General features: G+C 41.1%; 1 protein-coding gene across 4 annotated transcripts in view; it reads right to left on the bottom strand.

The window, feature by feature from the left end:
• Positions 1 to 23,727, bottom strand: part of ITPR1 (inositol 1,4,5-trisphosphate receptor type 1) — a 186,530-nt gene that overhangs the window by 12,020 nt on the left and 150,783 nt on the right. For 3 of the 4 annotated variants that reach the window (XM_082321383.1, XM_082321382.1, XM_082321384.1), the window contains 9 exons: positions 22,846 to 23,038; positions 18,993 to 19,115; positions 15,002 to 15,177; positions 13,554 to 13,718; positions 11,676 to 11,871; positions 10,217 to 10,318; positions 8,388 to 8,527; positions 6,899 to 7,064; positions 5,961 to 6,121 (listed from right to left, as the gene is read on the bottom strand). In XM_082321383.1, coding sequence (XP_082177509.1) covers positions 5,961 to 6,121; positions 6,899 to 7,064; positions 8,388 to 8,527; positions 10,217 to 10,318; positions 11,676 to 11,871; positions 13,554 to 13,718; positions 15,002 to 15,177; positions 18,993 to 19,115; positions 22,846 to 23,038 — 1,422 coding nt within the window. The remainder of the gene's footprint in view (positions 1 to 5,960; positions 6,122 to 6,898; positions 7,065 to 8,387; positions 8,528 to 10,216; positions 10,319 to 11,675; positions 11,872 to 13,553; positions 13,719 to 15,001; positions 15,178 to 18,992; positions 19,116 to 22,845; positions 23,039 to 23,727) is intronic. The other variant, XM_082321385.1, reaches the window with a different exon arrangement.

Raw genomic sequence — 23,727 nt, 5'->3', positions numbered from 1 at the left:
GGAAAACAAAGAACTCGGCCATGTAAGGTTGATGCCAGCAACAGAGGTTTTTTTCTGTAGCACACTGCAGGGCACACCAGCTTGCACACCTCCGGAGGGAAAAGCATACTAATGCTGTGTGGGAAAGATGAGGTTGACCAACCATTTCTCCCCGTGCAGTTTCTGGTTTGCACCTTAATGCTGATTTCAAGGGTGGAACAAGTTGCTTCGCTATCTAAATGCAAAGCTCAGGACCCATACCTATGACACAGTGTTTCCAGCAGCCAAGGGCCTTCTGCCAAACACACCTCTTGGCTCTTCTATGCCTTTGCTATTATTTATTGTTTAATCCTGTAATTATATTGGCTAACTCTGGTAAGGCATCTCAAGATGCAGCTTGTTGGGAAGATACCACCAAATTAAGCACTATAAGCTCCAGTTCAGATCCTGACCTCCTCAGTCCTCCTCCTTTCCCGGCTTGCACCCAGTGTCATTGCGACCGGGAGCCCTGAAACCCCAGTTTCTTCATCTATAACCGAGCAACTGCTTACAAGTTATTTGTACGAGTTGCTCTCTTCTGCATCTGCAATTGGGTTGGTAAGTATTGATATGACAAATCTTTTCTATTTGATTTTGCCCCAAAGTACAGGATTTCCAAGTACAAATTACACATGAATGTAACTAAGTTCCTAATACTCTCTCAGACTGTAGTTTCAGCTGTATACATGTGTTTCACCAGTGCTGGAATCATTAGGCCCCTTTTGAAATGCTTTGGGTTTGAAGCATCACGGCCTGACACTTCTTATTCCTATAGGTGCTGCAGTTCAAGCCCAGTCTTGGCCATCTCCAACCAAATTATATTGGATGTAGAGCCTGGGGACACAGCAACCCTTCAAAGCCATCATCACGTGAGCCTCGTGAATCACACACTTCTGCTGAGTTCAGAGCACAGCGAAAATCGTGGCTGGGCGTTTAACTCCTTAGGACAGGTTTCAAGTCAAACTTGCACTTCTGGAAGAATGTAATTTTAAAAGCCTGACACTGATGAAACCTTGCCTTTGCCTACTAAGAGGCTACGTCTTGGCAGAAGTTACAGGCTACAGTGGACACTCAGAACAGTAGTAAGAAATACTTTACAATTATGGTATCGCACATAGCTCAAGACAAAAAGAAAAAAGCCCAATAGTATATTTAAATCTCCAGTTTTGTATGAAGAGGTTAATTAGGGCACAAAAGGAAATCTTTAGCCTTCATTTCCATTCCAAATTGCCTTAAGGACACCTGCACCATCACTCCTTTTTATGAATGGTTCATTTTCAAATGACAACACAATCCAGTTGAAGATTTAGGACTCAGTACTCTCGATCTGGACATGTGAGCTTGGGCAATCCCTTACACCTCTCTACCTCGCTTTTGTAATAAAGGTATCCTGCTTGGTGCAACACTAGATTAAAAAAATCTGTGGCAATTGCAAGAGCTAGTTAGGAAGCTTTGTGCTAAAAACTTTTCCAAACAAGCCTTTATTTTTTAATATGCACACCTGTGTGCATAACATCACTCACAGCCATGCAGCTCTCACCCACACTGATCAAATGTTGATGTGAAGGTGTATATGCAAATCCCCATGTTAGGGTATGCAAGAGTTGTGGATGCAAATATTTGTCCATGCAAGTGACAGCACACTGCAGCTGCATGCACAGCGGCTTACAAATGCACACAAAACCAAAGTGTGTATGTGGTTTTCTATGTATCGAGCCTCAGAGTAAAATTTTTACATATTATAAATGCCTGCAAACAGCTGTTTGTAGCAGGCCTTTGCCAAGACTCAAGTGACAGCTGTACTGCTGGGGCTGCTGCTAGCGAGGCTGCCACAGTAACTGCAGGCAAATGCAGAAAACTTAAGAAATTCTCAAGACAGGATGGGTAGATAAGACATTTAAATGAACTAATCTGTAGGGAGTTGCACGGAGTTCACATTAGTCATTTGGGTGGGGATGTCAATGTCTGGCCAACACGATAAATGGATCCCCCCCACCTCCTACACACCTGGTATTACTCAGACATCACCTGATCTTCCCTGGTGACTACAAAGCCACACAGCAGCTGAACCATATGCCTTTGTTCCTGGGAAACGCAGGAAGCACTGGACTACCAGCTCTGCAGCACCATTAGCATACTTTCCAGATAAACACTTTTCAAAAGACATTGATCCATCTTGAAGCCTCACTATCTTAAGTGCACATCTGCAGTGATTTAGCCTGATGAACAGAAGTTAGGTCATCAGGAGGGCTTCAAACACCAAGAATTAAAGACCATCTCTTTTACCACTAGATGTTTTCTCACATCCTACAGTACTGTCTGTGCTATTAAATAGATATTAGGAGGTGGCTCAAGAATGCATTTCGAAGATGAGCTGCTTCATGCCAAGCTTCTGTTTGCCATCTCCTGAAATCCATGAGGTTACCAACCACGCCAGCACTGGTAAGGACTTCAGGACAGCGGATGATTCACCACAGCAGCTCGGGAGTGTACGCAAGCTCAGGTTCTACATCAAACACAACCAGCAATCCCATTTCCCCCCTTGCATTGCTCTAGCAATTCCCAGCTAAGATGCTAAAGATATCCCAAGTTTTACATCACATATCACAGCAGGCACGCGCTCATCTTACTGATGTAAGTGAGTATTACCCCTGTTTACAGGGGGAAAAGCTGGCGATGAATTCCAGGCCTCCTATCAAGAGTCTGGACTTGCAGCTAACAGACCACTTTGCTTCCCACGTGGTGGCACACGAACACCCAACACGGGGGAACTTGAACAGAAACAATCTGAGATTGCAAGCACCAACAGACCCATATTTGTATCAGAAAAACGTTAGGGAAGATACAGTTACAAATCAGTACTAAAACACAGTAAATTAGATTTTATTTTATCAGATCACTGTTTTTTTAATATTTGATCAGGCTTACAGCGTTCAAAATACTTCTAAACCTTAAACTGTTTCCAGGTTTAACTGTGGACTTCTTTCTGCATGCTGCGTTTTAACTTAATGAGCTTCTATCCATGAAGAAATATAAAATTCACTAAAGAATTGTAGTTAATCATTGATTCTCAAGGCTACAGTTTCTTTTTATGCTGGGTCAGACTCCTGCAGGCTATGAGATTAATTCTATAGGCAAGATTCAGCTCTGCCATCTCCAGTACAGCGGATAGCCTCAAAATTGGCTTTCTACACACATTATTTTTAGACAAGAAAACATCAAAATTCAAGATCACTCTTAAAGCTTCTGAATATTCACTAACCGGCGTAAGTGAAATTGTCCAGGATTCTTTTGATACCACAGTGCTTAAAATATCTTTAAAGCACTGTACAAGCAGCACTGGATGCAACTCACAAGCTGATGGTGAATATAATTTTAGTGTCCTAAATTCTTTTTTTTTTTTTTTTTTTGGATATATTTTTTTTTAATGTTCTGTGGTGTTGGAACAACCCACAAATACTAAATGGAAGAGGCAATTTAAAAAAAAAAAAAAAAATTATTTTTTTTTTTTTTTTTTTTTTTTACAATTGCCAAAAGGCAGAAATCCAAGACTCTTCTAAAGATATTCTGTTGGGAGTCAGAGGAAAGGTGAAGCATATTTGAGGTGTATTCTGTCATCACAGTATGATTTGGAGCACATTATGCGTCCTACCCTCAACTACTAAAAATGGGTATAAATTGCAGTTGAACAATGGTACCGCATAACAGCCCATGGAAAAGACATGCCCCATCTTTGTCATTATTAAAGATGTTAGAGTGCCACCTTCAGTCTGAAAATGTGGGGAGAAAATCCCTTTTAAATCTAACCATGACATAAGTAGGCTTTCCAGGAGAATCCAGTAGCTGCAGCCATTAAGCAACCACAGGTTCCCATTCGCCCTTGGTACAAATACAAAATAAACCATCACCTCCAACAGGTGAATCTGAATCTTTGGAACCACTGACATATTTAAGGCTTTCCTTTTGCCTGTCCTTCTAGATTCGTGGAACGAAGACAGAAGGCTTGAGTAAAAGATGAACTGTGCCCCAAGTTATTCCTAGATACACCTTAGGCAGAAAAAATGATTTCTGACTCTTACAGAAGTATTTAAAACAGGTCTGGTAGAGAAATACATTCATTGTGGTTTACATTCAGATTTTCTAGGGTAGAAAAGAATGTTTTTAATGTTAAAGGATGATGGAAAGAAATTGCTTCTGAGTTTCAGAGTAAGCTCTGCTAGATCAGTCCTAAGGAATATGACTGCAAAATGCTGCTGAGAACTACCACGTCAGGGCGGCGGCAGCCCCAGCTGCTCCGGTCATGCCCGTGCTGGATCAGACCACTGATGTGCAAAACAAATTTACTTCCTATTCCACGGCTCATACGGTTACACCACGCTTTCAACAGCACTGCAGTGAGACCCTGCTGTCAGTTCGCAGTTTAAAACTGGCTCATGAAATGCAAAAAACCACCAACTACAAGACATACTCCAAACCTCTACCTAGAGCATATAGTTACATGAAATTGCATCTGCGAGAGACACTTGGTCTATGCATAATTTATCCATATTCCCATTCAACACATTGTAATTAGCCTTTGCTGACAGTTCTATGAATAGGAATTCTGGTAAAAGTTCTCCAGTTTTTGCATTTATTGAAAACATATTCAGTGACTGTTTTTTGGTTCTTATCTAATTTGAACTGTTAATCTGAAATAGCAATTTGTTAATAAATTGTTCGTTAATTGAAATGTTTTAAAAAAACCCTAGTTTTAACACAACACAAAATCGTCTTTTACAAGCAGAAACATTTTAAAGAGTACAGTGCCTCCCCCTGAAGTTATGCTTGCTCCAGTGGGATAAATAAAGGGAGCAATATAATCAGTCAGACTAGAAAGCAGCAGTGATGTACTTAGTTATCTCACTGTGCTAATCCTCTATCAGGTGACTGCTCACAAGATTTCTTTAAGTCCTCATTACAGAGGCAGAAATCCAGAACTAGGACGTACACTTTAGTGACCCCGAAGTAACACGTTTAACCTCTAAGAGATCTGGGTGGGATTTACATGCTGACCGGGCCATGACAAATTGCCCGCTTAAAGGTAGCTTGTACCCCCGTGGCAAAAAAAGCTAGAGACAAATGAGGAAAGTGTTCTGCTATTTATTTGTCTGAAGGCAAATAAAGAAATAACTAACTGAAATTTTACAAATCAGAAACAGGTTTTGCTAACCATCCAGAAGACACAAATTAGTAATTGCGGTTTAGGATCTAACTCCAGGAGCTCTGAACCTGCAGCGTGGCAGAGAAGTTTTTTAATTCTCTCATTAAAAGGCCTTACAATTGACTAGATATTAATTTTAGTTTTTTACAATAATAAGCTAAAATCATACGACAACAAATCCTACAAGTCAATGTAAGATATTTATACTGGGACAGGATATAACATGTTTGTTGCGCTTCAGCTACTTCCACCAGCCTGAAAATATTCTCCCTTAAACATTACTTTTCAAAACAGAATAGCTTCTCTTCACCTGATTTAAAACCATGGAGACTACTAGCTGTCACTGCTCACTGCCACCTACTTTGGCATACACATGGGAGCGTTTTAGAGGCTGAGAAGCTGCAGGTACGCAGACACAAATCGCCGTGTGACTGCGGTGCTGCAGCACATGTCGGCTCCCACGAGTGCCCCTGCCTGCACCATCCATTTGCAGCATGCTGCAATGTGCTGCCATCAACACAATGTCTTTTATCGAGTTCTCTTGCCAAGTACACCTTAAGGATATTATCTTTAGAAGATGCTTCTAAAAGGAAAGGCGTTGGATTGAGCCTATTATTATAGAAAAAGTCTTACTCCAAGTTTTTGCTTACAAAATAAATAAAACACAGAATACTATGTTTACCAAATATGCCAGTAGGTTGGTCTAATCTAGGAAAAAGAAAAAGCGAAACTTCAAACTCACCTTGATCATTTCTGCCACATAACTTTCTGGTCCTGTGTATTCTGTTGAATCTTTTACTTTCACTAACACAATAAAGCACAAATAATGCCACATATTGTGCTCTTCTTTAATGTGCTCTTCAAATGTGACTGTCTTGTTATCAAATTTATCTCTTTCCAAACCTACAAGAATGACACATATATAACCCTTAGCATTTACGAACTGGTACTAAGAAAGTGAGCTCTAAGAACAAAACTTGTTTCTACAGTCTGCAGCACTTCTTAACAGTCACAATTATTCTTAAATGAACACTGAATAACAGGGATAAACTCTCTAACAAAGGGCCACAATGTAGTGAGAAGAGGAAAGGCGGCATAACAAGTACCGCTCACACTTACTATACCTAACAGAAAACTTTTGGTTAAAAAAAATGCAGTCAGTTTGTTGGATTTCATAACTCACCTCCTATTTTGGGGCAAAATGATACCAAATGCAACATTTGATTTGCAGCAAGCTTCCAAAGGTTACTTCTGCCAGTCTGTGTGTTATGCAACTTCTGCACGACCATCTCATTTAACTGCACCGGCCTCAAAGGCTCGGCAGCTTAATTCCCAATCTACTGATGGGAAAAACTTTCATAGGCACTACTCCAACATTCTGCACCCTTGGAAAAAACATCTGTTTATAAAAATCTCTCCCATTCCAATAGGAAACTATTCTTTGAAGCATAGGAGAAACAGAAACTAAAGATTTGAGCAAAAACCGGTATACTGAGCATACATTCCCCATCTCTTCCTGCTGGCAAGCTCCTACACACGTGGTACCCGAGAATATCAACTAGCTGAGGAATGCAAGGTAGGAACAGCCAGTAATTCAAGACTCCTGTTTCCTGCTAGTTTGCAGCTACCTCTGACTTTGACAGAGTAACCCCTTATTCTTAAGTATGTTTCTACACTTACCACAAATAAAGCAAGTCGTTTTTAAAATTTCTTCTTTCTTCTGTTTTTCACTCCTTAAATCAGCAAAAGTGTCAATGATCACACCAAAAATCAGGTTAAGGACAATAATGATGACCATGAAGAAGAATAACAGATCATATATCACTCTAGCAGCAAAGAGAGGTTCCTGCAAGATATATATTTTAATAATTAACAACCCAAATACGTGCACATCTAACCCTTACCATGGCTTTCTCAGTTCAGCAGAGTATGCTGCCCCACAACCCCTCCCTTTAGAGTCTCCATTTTTATGCTCTCCAATGATAGCTTACAGCTCAAAACATTAAGTGAAACTAAAACGCAAGGTTACTGAAAGAAAAGCCAAATTAGTCAGCTACCAGTATGCGATCTCTACAGAGTTGCTCTTTCTGCTCACTGTGTCTAAGTCTGTCCTCTTCTCTCTCACAAACGCTGAAATTTGTTCTCTCCTCAACCCCGCCCTGCAAGCCCATCCAAATTATATCCTTATATTAACCTGCTTGTATATCAATATAGTATCAGTGTTGACCATGAAGTCTTTTACTGGAATTTAATAGTATTCATTTAATTTATGCTAACGACCATGTACGTGGACATGAAGTTGGACTTCCTGGTACCCATTTCATATTTATTGCAGGCCTGGATACCCGAATACCTAACCCCCATTTTCAGAATCATCCTGCCAGTTGGGTGCCAAACTTTTATTAAGAATTATGTAACTTTTAAACCATTGTAAGCGGAAAATAAGGCTAAATATTAGAAAACACTTTGAAACTGCAGACAATACAGAAAAGCATTCACTCTGACCAAGACTGCTCCTTTGGTTCCTAACGTGGCTTTGGGGAATGACTAGATGGAGGACAGCCTGAGACTCAAACGGGCACAAACAGCTAAAGAAGCAGCTATATGGGCAGTTTTGGGTATTGTGAAGAATTCCTGCTGCTTTGACTGGCCCGCGCTCTCTGATGATGGCTCCAAACAACATCCATCCTTCCTTCCTTCCTTCCCACAGTCCCAGCTCCAACCCATCCTGGTCCCTGTCCTCTCATCCATTCCCTGTTTTACACATCTTATCTTTCCCTAGGGATGCTGTCCACAGAAACTCATGCCACTAGCATGGTATCAGCTACCACTGCATTTTCATTCTGCTACCTCATGTTACTCTTTCACTAGCTTGTGCTTATCTTATTTCTTCAGATGCTGAACTCCCAAAGCACAGACTGTTGGCTACACCATTTCTGTTCTGTTGGGCCCCATTCTGGACAGCCCTCAAGCTTCTTTGAACTGGCTGCCTTTTAATCTGATCCAACAGAGATTTAACTATATTACACCGAGAGAAAGTGTGGTCCCTTCTAGTTGCAATGTATCCTACATCTGTTTAAAGGGAGTGTATACACATTTTCCCCAGCAGAACCAGATCCCCAGCCCTACATGGTTATCACTCTTCCGCCCCCATTCAGTGATAATTTACCTCTTTGGATGGTTTCCTGAGCACATCACCTACTCCACCCCCACTCCTGAGCCCATGACTCAGTACAGTAACAATGCACATCAGTAACGTCTCGCACGTATGCTCTTTATTCTCTTCCTCCATTTCTTCAGCAATCAGTTCTATTAACACAGCAAGCAAAAACACGTTTCAAAGGCAAGAAGATCAGTTTTAAGTAATTCTCTCCATTCTCTGTTGGTTAGGCTCTCTCTCTCTCTCTCTCCCCCCCTTTGCAAAACCTGCCGGATTTCCAGCCAGCATTGCAAACCTCCTTAGCTCTTGCAAAGAGCTGACCATCGGAGCAGGTCTCTGCTCTGGCTCCAGCCTGCCCTCCTCTCCCCACCAGCAGAGTTTTCTTTTGTGCTTGAACTGCTGTCTTTGACTTCGTTAAATCTCTCTTTCCATTTCTGTTAGCATGCATAGCTCAGATCACCAGATGCCTGTTTATACAGAATCATAGCTTTTTGACAGCTCAGAGGACAAAGTGTTGCCTCTTACACTCTCCCTTGGTGCCTAACAGATTGCACAGCCTTTGGGCTGCACTCAAAATGGCAACTTCGACTTGTATTTTTCAAATGGCTAAAATATCACTGCTTATGGAAACAGCATTTTACTAAAAAAGTAACACACTTTTTTTGACCCTCTCTTCATTTGGCTGAAGCCTCCAACTTCACTGTTTCAGTTGCAGAACTGCTAGAATTAATTACCTAATCTCATATGCTCTCCCTGTACCCATTAAAAGTCTCATGACTTTCATTTCATCATAAAAATGCTCATGAGTGGATCCCACCTTCCCACGGACAGCCTTAGAAAGGCCCCATGCAATCCAGAAATAGCCAAAACCCAAGATGGTAGAGAAATGGCCAAATCTTTGGGCACCATTAATATCCCTGACCACGTAAGACCCTGATATCAGGTTGATTATGATATAAAAACATCTCTGGAGTTTTCCTTTCTGCAGCCAGAGTGTATAAAAAACAAAGAAGCACACTCCTACTAGAGCTGAATAAAGCAGCTATTCTTGTATCAATATTGAATCTTAGTTTATCAAAAAGGACACTTGAGCAAAACAGAGCCATCTCCTCTTGCGAGCATGGGCTCGTGGCCATTATTGACCTTTGAAACATTTGACCATGTAAGAGCTCCGCTCCTAAGAGAAATAGTGATGTTCTGTCTGGCTCTCACAGCCAGCATCCTAAATCTCCGAGAAGTAAATTACATTTTCTAGAAAATAAAACTGAAATATTTCAATACCCAATCTGAGGCTGGTGATTATGCTACAAGTAATATCTTGCATGCACTTTTTTGATCTCAAAACCCCCCAAACCTACCCTGTCTACTTAATCCATTGAGTACTTCCTGCCATGATATTAAAAACAGTTTCCTTAGTTAGCTAGATAGAATAATGCTGACAATAAATGATGTTCTGCTCCATATTTCACAGGGCATTATCCTCTGAGATCACATTTAATAGCCTAATGTTTTAAAATAATAAACTTTGCAAAAAGGTAAACTGCATCACTTCCTTCTCAAATTGATAAGGTAGAAAATTAAAGAATATGACAGTGTTTTATCAAAATATGGTTTAGTTCTAAGTTTCTCTAGTTTAATCACTTCATGTAACAAATGTCATTTATGCTGTTGGCCTAAATGAATCCTTTTTCAAGTTAGATACTCTCATGATAGCTTTGTTCCCCCATTTATTACATAGAATTTTTAAAAAGTAATGTTTTTTTTTAATTTAAGGTGCTTAACTAGAAAAAGTGTGAAAACTCAGGGCGTGAGTTACAAATTCAACAGCAGGTACTTACGGTCTGAAGGAATGATTGAAGAACAGTTTTCACTGCCACCTGCTTTGCATACATCTGAATAGAGAAACTCTCCGGTCATGGTCTCACCTGGTTCTGTGCGATCTAAAAACAGAAGGGGATGAATCAAACGGATAGTTTAATGTTTTGTATGCTTTGCAAGATTACTTCTCAGATATTAAGGTACCTCATCATATTCAGGGTGCAATTACTAGGCAGATTTAGAACAGTACATTATCCTAGAGTTTAGAAGGACTTTACGATTTACACATTCAATGATTTTAAATTCAAACATAAAATTCTTCTGACTTCTATGAATTAAAGACCAAAGTTGTGCATTTATTTTGCATCAGCTCCACAGTTGAGGGAGTAACTGAAATTGTTCCAAAAATACTATGTTCTAGTGCACATTGAATTTTCAAGGTGCCTTGAAAACTTGCCTTTCAATGCCTTGCAAGTATCAAAACAAACCTACTGCCACATAGTAATATGTCTTTGGCATTTCTCCAGCTGCATGGAAACGTGAAATAACAGGGTCAGTAAGGCTTGGGTCTCTCACAGTAACATTAGAAACAAATAGTGGGAATGTCAAATAATACTTGTCTGAATAGCTCAAGTGTCAGAGAAAAAAATCAAAGACAGAAAAAGACAACCCCCAAACCTCTCCTCTAACAAATTTATAATTTCTGTGTTTCCCACCCCCTGAGTTAGTTGCTTGATGCTGCAGGGTGGAAAAAAACCCAAATTTTAACTTACAATAAGAAATCTAAGGCCAGCACGGAGAAGTCTGCTATGGAGTTTAAACTGTAGCAAGTATTTGAGGGAGGTTAATACAGTCTAGAAAAACTATGAGCAAACCAGAGTTAAAGAGAGAAACCTCTACTTCACAGGAGCATCTCTTTGATGCCCTTCATTTATATTCAGTCTGTTATTTCAGATAAAATATTAATTTTTGTTATGTTGAAACTAAACCCCACCATTAAAAGCCAATATAAGCATTCAATATCTGGCAAACTGAGGCAGAACTGAATTCTCCCAGTGCAGAGCCTTCTCCACGATGGCCTACCTAAAGTCTGCTCGTAATTAAACTGGGGGAGGAAGTAGGTGTAGCTGAATTAGATAATCTCAACTGTTTTACTAAACAGTGAGGGGAGAAATCTCAACCGTTTGCAGAAGAGCCTAAGCGCTATCTCCAGGGGTTCCTCCTCCCCATCCCTCTTTATGCTGCAGCAGATTGCAGCGTTTTGTAAAAATACTGGGGTACCCATTTGCCCCAATCAGTTTGGGGTTTTTTAAATTTTATTTTCCATTTTAATAGTGTCCTTTGTAAGCAAGAAATTGTCAGACTGCTGAGGTAATCAGTATGTCTTGCAAAAGGTGGAAGACACTCAGCATGCCCCGGGGAACAAAAGCCCATTACTTTCTTCAACGCAAACCATTGAGATGAGTCGCCGGTACCAACCTGGCAGTATCGTTTCGTTAGGGAGCTTGTCTACTTCCAGGATAAAGTCATCTTTGAAGAAGAGGTACCCCACTATGGAGAACAGGTAGACCAAGATAAGAGCAAGAACAGCAGTCAGGATGATGGAACGCCCATTGCGAGTGACGCTCTTGATGACGTTCAGCAAGGTCTCTTCTCGATACACCAAATCAAAGAGCTGGGGGACAATGAACAAAAGCAAAGGCTGTTCCTCACATGTACTACCAATACCACTGGTAGCATGCTATGTCGTGGCATAACATGGGGCAGCATGTTAACAATACCAACCTTAAGTTTTGAAGAGCATTTAAAGCACTTTTTTTTTTTTTTGCCTTTTTACAGTTATCTGAAATTTAACATATTAGCAAGGAAAAATATAGCAGGAGGCGAGGGAGATGGGGTCCCTCACCCCCACTGTACCCAGTCTCGTGCCATGCACTTTGAAACATGAAGAATGGAGACAGCCATACCCTCCTCTTCATCGGCACTTCCCATGCTCCAGTCCTGAGCAGCAGCTTGGGAAGAAGTCCCTACCTGGTGTGAGGGCAGGTATTCTTGCTTAAGGGCTAGATATACAGCGCGTGCTTTAAACATAAAGATGCTAACACATGCTGTTGTATATTTTTTATAGTATTATCTGCCCCACCCAATCTCAAAATAGCTCATTTCAAAATGCAATTAGCTATTTCCTTTAAGTCTTAGTTTATTGAGTGTATAATAAAATGAGCAATATTTTTGCCCAAATTCTTTGTTTAAATTTCTTTACAGAAGTTTCTGTCATTTTTCACTCCTCTGGGCCTGTGACAATTCACCAGCACAGCCCAGGCAGGTTGCTGGCTATGCTGGTTGACAATAAGAGAACAGGTATTTGATAACCTGGACCTACATGAATACAGAAAATAACCAATTCAGTTCCCAGAGGATGGAGCAAGCATCAAACAAAGGGACAAAAATAGAGTGTTCTGAATGGGATTTAAGGTTTGCTTTAAAAGTGACACATTTTCTCCACCAACACTAGATATACTCCTTCAGTGCTTATTCTTATAAGTATTGTGCTGTGCAAGATGAATTCCACCCCAAACAGAAAAACCACATATGCCAGGCATCCGTGTCAGTCGTGTGAGGTCTGGAGTCTAGCTACAGTTGCGGAGACACTCCAAAGTTAACCAACTGCTCAAAAAGCATGGACACGATGTTATAGTTATTGACAAGAACAGAGTAAACCATCTTAAAGACTGCGTGCCTCTTACTCATATAGCATGGTAACTACAAAAGTGCCTACTGTTCAGCTAACATTTCCATGGCTAGATTTTTCAATGATTTTTTTTTTTTCCTCATGTAAGAGCTTATATGACCTTAAGAAGGCTTAAACCTTCACCAGGTATTGATATTACTTGGAGCCATGACATCTTAAATTGTTTTATTATCTTGGAAGTCAGAGCAGGGTCACGAGCAATACATCTAATCTAGAAAACCTGTACCTTAGAAGTTGAGGAGTGACACAGAGGGAAATGCTAAAAAACCTTCATTGCAACTGCATACACATTTACTGTAATGAGCAATTTTAACTAAATTTAACTTTAAACACATCTTGTATAATATACTTGAGAAGAATAAAATAGTCTCTGCTTGTCCGTACAAATCAAGAAGAGGAGATGTGGGCAGGAGTCCCGCAGCCTCCCACGGTAACTTCTCCCAGGCAAAATCTCCCGTGTGCAGTTCTCAAAAGAGTGCCTGTACAACAGTTTCCCAGTAGCAAAACAGAAAGCAAGTGGTGTATGACACATCTAGGTATGCCCGAGATGGGACTTTGCAAACACATAGACTGAAAAACATTCTGAGAGCAAAGCGAATACCTACCAATAAACTATAAAAGAATTCATGTACGAAGAGCCCCAGAGCACAAATCAGAAGGTACAGCAGGTGATAAAGAAACTCTACATCCATGATCATTGCCTTGTATCCTCTGGTGAAGGTTCCACAGTTTCCCACAAAACTCATCAGAAAAATGATTTTATTACAAACCTAAGTGAAGATTAACCATAAATTAGTTACAACATATGTGGCTTTCAGGAAAAAAAGGCAATTTTTCAAAGCTGGAGATAACTCATCTCCAGTTCCATGATGATACCAACAACCGTGCTGAATTGTCTGTTACACGACAGCATTTTACACATCAATCAAAACCTGCTTTCTGTTGCGTTTTCTGCACAGCTGAGAGAGTGAGCCAAAACTAAAACTGCATGTGTCTAATAAAACGTGTGCACTGACTCCTGCCTCCAGCTTGTTGTCGGGCATCAAGACTAAGATTTAAAGAAGAAAGTAAAAATACTCCCTTGGTGTGAGAGGTAAACCTTCCTAAAAAAAACCCCTGTTCTAAGCATGGCACTTTCTGCAGTCGAATAACTCTCTAGCCTACAGCAACCCTTACATTTCCGAAATACACCCTAATGCTTGCTAATAAGCAAGTGCTCCAGATTCCCTCAGCAGTTCACTCTCGGATCATGCACCCAGTAATCCTCCTGTGTAGCACCAGCCATCAACACCAGAAGGAAAGCTGCCTTCAACTCACCTGGAACCTGCTAAATGCTACAATTACCAGTAACAACAACCAACCTCACAATGCAACTCTGACTCTGTAGTACCTGGCATTCAGTGACGTATTTTGAAGACAAGAAGTGCTATTAAATGATGTACTTGAAAGCTGGGCACTTCGTAATAAAGACAAGGGCTTTGAGAAGACGCGTCTTTGCACAGCTCCTGCTGACTCAGTCAGAGAGAAACACTTTTGGCTTACTTGCCACAAGACACCACAAGTATCCGGGTTTGAGCGTTAATGAAGTTCTCTGGTGGCTCAGCTTACATGCTCAGTCCACACATTGCTGTAGCAAAACTGCTTAGTGTCAGCTTTTGGCTGGCAGGTAGACTGCAGACAGACATTTGGGAAATGCATTGTTTAGTGAATCTTACACAACCCCAAAAATACTGTAGCTTAGTCACTGAACGGGAGACGGGTTTGAGCGAGTAACCGTGTACTTTAGGGTCACAGAGACTTCTTTGCATTTATGGCTGGAGGGGGAGCTGTTTCTAGAACTGAGCTAAACCTTAGAGGTCTCCAGCCTGGGGAACCAGGATTAAATGAACAGCAGCAAAGCACTTCTGCTAGAAACAGTCCAAAGAAGGAATTACTCCTCCCACCAGTTCCACCACAATGTCCCAGGCTATTTTTGCCTGACATGTTCATGAGCAGGTAAGAAACCCTTACATAAGATGCAAGAGAACTTCAAAAAAGCCCACTCGATACTTACGTTGAATGCACCCAGAAGAAATAAAGTAGGTTGTAAACCAACTGAAAATATTAGTCGTAATATTGTAGAAGCAATTAAGGCTCGGATGCCATGGGGCTTAGGAAGAGCTATAACGATAGCCAGAGATATCAGCATAGCTGTCCACAGCAAGCCTGACCAGTGGGGCTCCAGTGTACCTAGGGTGAAGAAGAAAAAGCAAACTCCATTCCAATACTTTGTATAACCAACCAAACAAAACCAAAATAACCAAATAAATGCCATTTTGTCTTATCTTTGGTGGAGCATCATTAAGCCTGATGTTCAGACATTACTGATTTTAAAGTGGTAAGTGGAACATCTGAGCCCAATGCCTTCAGCAGATTTTAATTACAAACTTGTTAATAAAGCATTATGTAAATGATAAGCGCCAGTATTATAGGATTCTTCATTTTAGTGTTCATTACTTATACACCTTGAATGCTGAAAAGAAGAGGCATTTTGCTAATGCGTTCTGTAGAGACATTGAATGGGTAGGTGAGGACAGACAACATACTCCTCCAGGTCCAGATTCACAGCAGATTCTCCTGTTATGCTTTTGGTCAAAAACCTCGTACCAGTTTTTGTCATCTCTTGCTATTTCTGGTTCTATTTAGACTGTCCCATGAGACTGTCTGCTTACATAACATCAGCCTGTGTTGCTAAAAATACACTTCTCTGAAGGAGCCATAAAAAATACTCAGTCGAAAATACCGTTTACCCTGGCTTTATGCAGAATATAAAAGACATCCTCTTCTTAAAACTGACATTAAAAAAATGCTTTTCTTCAAGCAACTGGTACCTCAACAGACAAAAAGGCAAGAGCTCTCAAATTTGCTACCACTCTGCAACTCTTCTGCAAGAACATACTCAGAGGAATGTTGTGTCTTATTGGCAAAATATTCACTAAGGGCTTTTTTCCCCCCCCGCCCAAACTCAGAAGGCTTAGGAAATATTGCTCTCATCTGACTACCATGAGCAGCCATTTAATTTTGTTCCAAATCACTGTAGATTAATAAAGACAGCAGAGGATAGATGGAAATTAAAACTTAATAAGCGTGAAGTTGAACAGATGTTTCCGCTGTCTGAAGGGAGTTTGGGATCCCAGTGCAACGCAGCCACTGCTACTTGAGCTGTCAAACAGCAAAAGGTGCAGAGCTTGAAACAGAGTCACCCGAGTGGGAATGATAAACAGCACAGAGAGGGGAGAGACAAAAAAATGTGCAGAAGCTCATTTAGGAATGACTTGGGAATTGCTGTGAGAGGCAGATCCTGAAGGATCCTGCCTGCACCTGCACAGGTGTCTGAACATCCCAGCTCTTACAAAGCCATCCACGGCACATGAATACATTTGCCTTCACAAGTTTCAGCAGTTCCCAGCAGGCCTGGAAAAATAACTAGAGTTAATGAAGTCCTCAACTGTTGCCTGTAACACCCACCTTGGAAAGGCAGGACACCACTGGCTGCTCATCAGCACGAGGAGTGCAATGCCCTGACATACAAAGCCCTTAGTGGGACCTGGGTCAGGTGAGTCCTCGCAGGGAAGAGTGGGGCTCAGGGCACAGGCTTGTCTCTCCTTCCTGGGGACGGAGAGAGACTGGGAGCAAACTGGGAGCAGTGTTTTTGCCCTTGCCAAACGAATCTCACCAAGCCAGCGGTCACTTGACATCAACTGCCTGCTCCCAACCGAATGGCAAAGCCTTGCTGCAGTCACGTGGAGTCTGTTACAAGACTGCTGGCAGGAGGAGCGTGTAACCGGGAGGACCCGGTAGGAAGCTCTCCCTGTCTCTGGAATTCTCACTGTTCCAGTACCCAGTTCCAGGCATCCAGTTTTGTTTCTGCTCCTCAAGTCAGAAGTTTTACTGCTTCTGCTACAGTCAGATGCTAATCAGCTGCTCAGTTCACAGTGTCTGACCAATTCAAGACACCAGCAGCTTCCCCCAAACGGTCTGCTTTGAAAAGTCTTTTTTTTTTTTTTTAAAGCTAAATATGAAATGCACATGTATTTATTTTACATTTTTGACTGTAACTAGTAGAGGAAGAGATTTGATCAAAATGTTACTTGATAAATAAAATATTTCAAATATGCATGGTAGAGCATCTTCAAAATGCCAAATGATCCCTCCCCTAGTCTTGCAACCTCAATGAACTTGTTTAATTACTAGCTTTCCTAGCAGCCATAAATACAGACTTTTAAATTTTAACTTGCAATCTTTGAAACTAGAGACAGAAAATTCAGTTGCTCTTTGTGCTTGTTAAAACCTTTCAGACAGCTGCTGGCCAGAACAGGATCGGGGTAGCCCCATGTCTACTGTCACCGGGTGCGCTGCAGAGGTACAGCAGCCAAAGCCACAGCAGAAGGTAACCGTAACTCTTCCCCCTCTCAGGATCACTGGATTTTCGTCCAAAATAGCCTGTACCTTCTCACAGACTTTATCAGGATGCAGAACCCCTAAACACACGTTTTTCATGCCCACTGCCTTTACCCCACTGTGACCATAAGCTGCTGTCAAACACTACTTGGTCAAAACTACGTCTCTCCTCAATCTAAATTAACTGATGAGCTGCAAAAAGGGTGAAGCGCCTTTTATGCCACGCACACAGAGCTCAGCTGATAATTTTTGTTATGATCAGGCTACTGCTATCTTTGAGCTGCACTGTCTTTGGGTTCTGTAGTTAGCAATGAACGCGTGAAAGATGCAGAGGGAAGTTTAATGGGAAAAGATAAGCATCTAACTGGCCCCGTTGCATTATGAATCTCAAAGAAAGGGAAGTGAAGGCTTGAACGTGAATCACCCTCTCCAGAAGGAGGTTTTACTGCTGGGGTCCTTATTTACTCCTGTTGACATGGTCACGGCAAAAGCTCCTACCTAGGTATTTCCTTTACACCAGCTTTGCAAGTGATAAACATGACAGAGGCATTCACAAGAATATGTCTCTAGATTTCCTGATTCTTGCTGACATGAATCCACCCCTTGACCTGCCCTGGGGTGCATCTCTTGGAGAGGCTGGATCTAAGGAAGAGCAGCTGAGTGTCATCAGGACTCCACTGGGAGTATCTACTGAATTGGCTCTAAGAACTACCACTGTCGCACAAACCCACTGTTTGGATCAAAAGTGACTTTCATGAGACCTATTACAGCAAGATTGTGCAATCCCACATGAACCGCACATGCTAATTCATACTTAGAAATGTTAGAATGATAGATTCTGTTCTCCAGACGTGAGATTTTTTTTTTTTTTTCTCTAGACGTGAGAATTCTGATCCTCTAGACATGTTAGAAATGATAGCACAAGCCCAGCTGCTATCCGCTCATGCAAGGAACCTTGGAGCAGCGGGTTGCTTCCAAGCCAGGGGAGATGGCTGGCATGCTCCTCCTCGCTCCCTAGGGCAACCCCTGCTCTAAGTGCTCGCAGGGGTAAGGGACTCCTAGGAGAGACAGTAACAAAGGGGAAATGGGCTCTTTTTCTGTATTCTCCATCAATTTATAATGGCACAAGGCAGGTCACTTCGCTCCCGTAGGCCTCACCTGCCAGCGCAGGGTAATCTTACTCACCCGACCCCAACACTCAGAGGCCTCCTGAAGCGCTATGTTACCATAAAAGTTTTATGGAAAATGGCATTAATAAAATGCAAGCTCAAAGAAAACAACAAATTAACATTTCTCATATTTTTAGTTCAATACTTAATTACAGAACTTTAAAACAAAGTAGAACAGTCAAGTAATTAAAGGTGGATGTCTGTCTTTGATAATTCTTTCCCCTAGGAAAAAGCATGGCTCTACATTTTCCTTACAAATGCCTCAAGAAAAAGTAAGTTAGAGAATAGCACATTTTAAATCAACGCAATTAAAGCCCATTTCTGTTCTCCTGTCCCCACTGAAGTAAACGGGGATGTGCGGACACAAGCGGGGGACAGAATTTGGCTCATTATACCTTATTTGTTCACATATTTTTGTATGTTAAATATTTGTACCTCCTCGAATTCCTTTGAATGGATAGAAAAATGCTACGAGCAGGTTCATAAGGACAGCCAGGTTAAAGGAAATACTGCTCCAGAAGGACATGTTGCGAGCACACCAGTATAGGAAAGGTTGAGCTGCAAAAGAGAAAAATAATTCTTTTTAATGCAGCATTTAAAATAAGAGGTCTATATAAAAAATTAATCTCCACCAAAACTTAGTTTATTTTCAGTTTGCCCAAAAGCACAGTATCAACAGTAGTAATATTCATGGCTTATTCTGAAGTTTGATTACTCTTTATCTTTGGGGTACTTCCAGTTTCCTAGATACTGCTTTAAGGCAAAGGACTCCTGTTAAAAAGGAACATAATTTCAAATATGATTTAGCAGCAGAATGAGTTCAGAAGTGCCAGGTTTCCCGCATACTTTGCACTCAGAGTCACACAAAGAACAATTAGGAGGAAGAAAATTTGTAGGTGTTCTCAGTGGTGAGATTCAGCCCCATCCCTCCCAGTTCTGCTGCTGCCAGCAGCTCACCTACATGAGATCCTGCCCACCTTCAAACCTCCCTTCCGGGCAGCAAGCCAGAAAAAACGCAGCGCAGACAGTGCAAGGTGGACAACTGAGACATAAAATGCAGCACAGCGACATAACAATAAAGCTAAAATGTTTAGCACTAGTTGCCAAGCCAGTAAGACATCTTTACTTCAAGCTGATAGATGAATATAGCCCCAGAATAACAACCGAGCTGAAGCTCGGCTGGCCTTCCCTCTGCCCTGTAGGCAAAGGAGACAAGCACATCTGCACAGAGCTATATGTACAGTTAAACAGCTGTGCATTTTAAATTCTTAATACTACATATAAATAATTTTCAAAAAGACTCCTAATTTTAATAATCTCTGCAGCAAGAATCAAGAGGTACAGAAAGCAGGATTCATTTTCTGAAGTGGTCGTGGACTAGAAGATGACAAGGACAGCTAAGAAGCTGCCTTACAGAAATTCCCTCTGCATCGAGGCAAAATCCCCCTGATTTTAGCTCCTGCAGCCTCATTGTACAGCAAATTGTGTACTGCTGAAATCTAGTGTCGCAAAAAAAAAAAAAAAAAAAGTCTATTAAAAATGCTCTCAAAGAAGGGAAAAGAACTAATGTTTTTCCCTGTTGAAAGGAGGTATCGTGTACAGATATCAGAGACCAAAGGAAGAGAAGCTCACAGCAAAATTTAGGGAAAAGATAAAAATGCAAACTCTGGGGCTGGAGAGTAAATTAATGAATGCAGCAATTCTGAGCCTCACAGCAGCCACCACCTCTCTTCAGCAAATCACCTCTTCTAGCATCCTAAGCAAAAAAATGGGTTAAAAGAATTATACAATGCCTCATTATACTGAGTTGAAATGCACATAAAAAGCAAAAGTATTGAACAGCTGAATGCAAAGGGAAGGACTACAGAAAGGTACCCCATCACTGTAAGAATACAAAAGCTTCATTGCACCTAATTAGCCAGGCACATGTTAAGCCTCACAGAAATGTGATGTAGCAATGTTTCGAATATATGATGCATTGATTTCTCTATTATTTCTGTTCTCAGTTTCATTTTAACTGGAAGAATTTGTAAGCAGGCTGAATTCATTTGTATGAAATTGTTATACGAAGGGTCATTATAAAGTTCCAGGTTTTACTTTAAACCTTCATTTGGGAATGGGCACAGACTATCTGCCCTGTGTAGCACTTCTGCCTGGTTTTGGCAGGCTCATTTAAACTCTTAATTAAGACCTTGGGAGACTTATGGCGCTCAGATTATGAGCCAGCACCGTGAGCTGAAGGGGGAAGTACACGGGTCCTTATAAAGACTTTTTAAAAAGGTTTTCGCAGGTTCAAATAAACTCTAAGTGGTATCACGAGTGCAGCACAGAGCACTGCCAGCCAGTCATGTCTTGAAAACACAAATCTGTATTTAAGGATGTGAGAAACAATTGTATAAGTGTAGAATACCACTTAGAGGCCAAACAAGACCAGAATATTAGGAGACAGACTAAATGATTCCAGTTTAAAGAAAAAAGAAATATTCTCCGCTTCTGCAGGCAGATCTTGATCAATTTGTGGTCTGTTGTTAATTATGGCTGTCTTCACAGCTTGCCTGGAGATAGCCTCAAAGATAATTAAAGTAACTCAAACAACAAAATCTAACAGAACATTTTTTAGAGAATTTATTTATTTAGGATGTCAAATGCTCCCATATTCTTGTAAAGTTGTTAGAAGTCATTTTAGGAAGCAGCTTCCTGGGGATTTTGATGCTGTCAGAAGTACTAATCCATTGCTCAGTGGAAATAGCTCCACTCTATTTAGTATTCATACACATGAAAAATATTTCAGTAGAGCTGACCAAGTTTCAGGCAGTCTTATCTGTGCCTGACTTTGATAATTTTAAATAATACGATTACAATTGCTTTTCTCTGTTAAAAGATTTATTAACATATATACATACATCCCAACAATCAGAAGCAAATATTGAGTTTCAGTTACCAAATGTGCAACACATCATCAGCTCTAGTGTGAACTGTGCATATGCATCCTAAAAACAAACTGGAAAGAGTCCAGGCTCTTCTTGGAGGTGCACAGTGAAAGGGCGAAATGCAATCGTCACAGGTTGCAACAAGGGAAATAATTTTATAAAAAATAATTTTCACAATGAGGAAGGTCAAGAGGTCCCTTCTCACCTAATTTTTTTCTATGATAGGCAACGCTGACTGAGTACCAGCAAGGTCTCTGTCAGGGGGAAAACCTTTGCCAACCGCGCTGGCGTGGATTGCCTGGCACAGCAGGCAGGTTTCGGTGGCTGACAGCAGCACGCAGCTGTACAGCCCAAGTCCACTCTCACATTTGCTCTAGGAGGCGGCTCCGGACCAGCCTGTGCTCTTGCGCTAATAACTGGAGTTTAGCTGATTCAAGCATGGGGAACAACAGCAGTATCAGATGGCAGCTGGTGACTTGAGCAGGAAATAACTGCTTTATCTTTCACATTTGAGAGGGTCATCGTTGGTAAATTCTAACCACTCATCGCTGCCCAGTGAAGCTGAGCCTCATGTAACATTTCTCCTTTCGCAAAACAAGATCTTTTTTTTTTTTAAATAATCTTAAGCAAACGAATTAGAAACTTTACTGGGGAAAGTTGTGGCACTGACTGTATGAATTAAAATATAGTTTTAAAAAGTTGTCCTAGTTGCCTGTGTGACCTCAGAGGGAAAAGCAGTGCCTGAAAATGCTTGCTTTCAGGTATTTTAGCATCACAGGACTGGAAGGGACTTAGTCGGCATGTCTGCCAGTCTATTCCTTGCCCAAAGGAAGGGCAAATTCTACTTTCACCATTACTGGAAAAGGCACGTTTAACCTGTTCTTAAATACCTCCGTTGCTGGAGATGCTCTAAGTCCATGCTGCATTACTCAGCCTTACTCCTCCTTGCAACACAAGGGAACTGCTTAGTGTATCCAGTGCAGGGAAGGAGAACAGACCACTGCTTTCTTCAGCTGTGTCCTCTCCATTTCTCCCTGCCACCAAATGCCTTCTCATTTAAGCTAAGCCCCCACAAATTTGTTCCTTCCTGTTGGATCTTAAAAAAGACGACCTGTGATCCTTCTTACCACTCTCCCCTGGATCCCCTCCAGTTGGTCCATATTGCTCTTGCATTAAGCTCGGCTTCATTACAACATATTGCCATCGTGCAGAGGAGCAGACTCTTTCAAACAATTATCAAGGTTGCTGCCACACTGGGGAACCATCTGCTACCGAGTCAACATTTTAAACTCTGAAAACCTGACCTCAGTGCTCTGCTGGTAATGCTCCACACAACCACACTGGCAACAGCAACCTACCTCGCAATTTCTTTTGCCAGTTCATCTCATTAAAGAGGTCTTCTGATTTCATGAAGAAGTCATTGATCTTGCTGCCTTGTTCATCCCTCTCTGTGGTATAATATATCCGCAGCTTGGACTCCTTCGTGAGGAATTCACAGATACTGGGCACAGGGAACACTATTTGCTCCATGGTACGGTCCGACCTGACAATCTGAACAGCAGCCTTATTAGAGTTCTTCCTAGTTATTCAATGCTTTTATTTCTTGGTTTGTCTGCTTTTTTTTTTTCTTTTTCCCTCTCTTTCAAACCAGCTACATGTAGAAACTTAGACCTGTTTTGTAGAACAGCAGCTTGGTAGAGACTTCACTTAATTTACCTTTCAAAGTAGGCCCACAATTATCTCCAAGACTGATAATTTCCATGATGTGGTCTTATGCTGGGAATACTTAGCTGGCATTTCCAAGGGGCCCGATGAATCCTGCACCAAAGCTGCACTAAATTTCAGAGCAATCTGGTCTCCCAATTCAAGAATCTTAGCAAATTTTACCCACACATCGCACAGGCAAGCGTGAGGAATAATAGTTATATTTATATTGCTTATTAGAGAGTTTTGTGAGCTCTCCGTGTTTGTGCGTGTTTTACTTTTAAAAAGCACTTTAGATTGTGCATCAGGCCAAAATGTCATTTTAATACAGAAAGAATGGCAAAAAGCTATCACTAACTTTATGGATTCAGCAATAGTACCGGCCAAAATGTAACAGAAGCGAAGTTACACTTCCTCCTGCCAACAGAGCTCTGCTCAGCTCCATCTTAAAGCCCACACATGACAGCTCAAAAATAGCACCCCCCCAGTGGCTGTCAAAAAATAAAATAAAAAAATAAGTACACATATATTCTCAT

Source organism: Platalea leucorodia, assembly GCF_965183815.1.
Source record: "Platalea leucorodia genome assembly, chromosome: 9".
In the NCBI taxonomy this organism is placed as follows: Eukaryota; Metazoa; Chordata; class Aves; order Pelecaniformes; family Threskiornithidae; genus Platalea; species Platalea leucorodia.
Note: the sequence above shows the minus strand (reverse complement) of the source record. Positions and strands in the feature narration are given on the sequence as shown.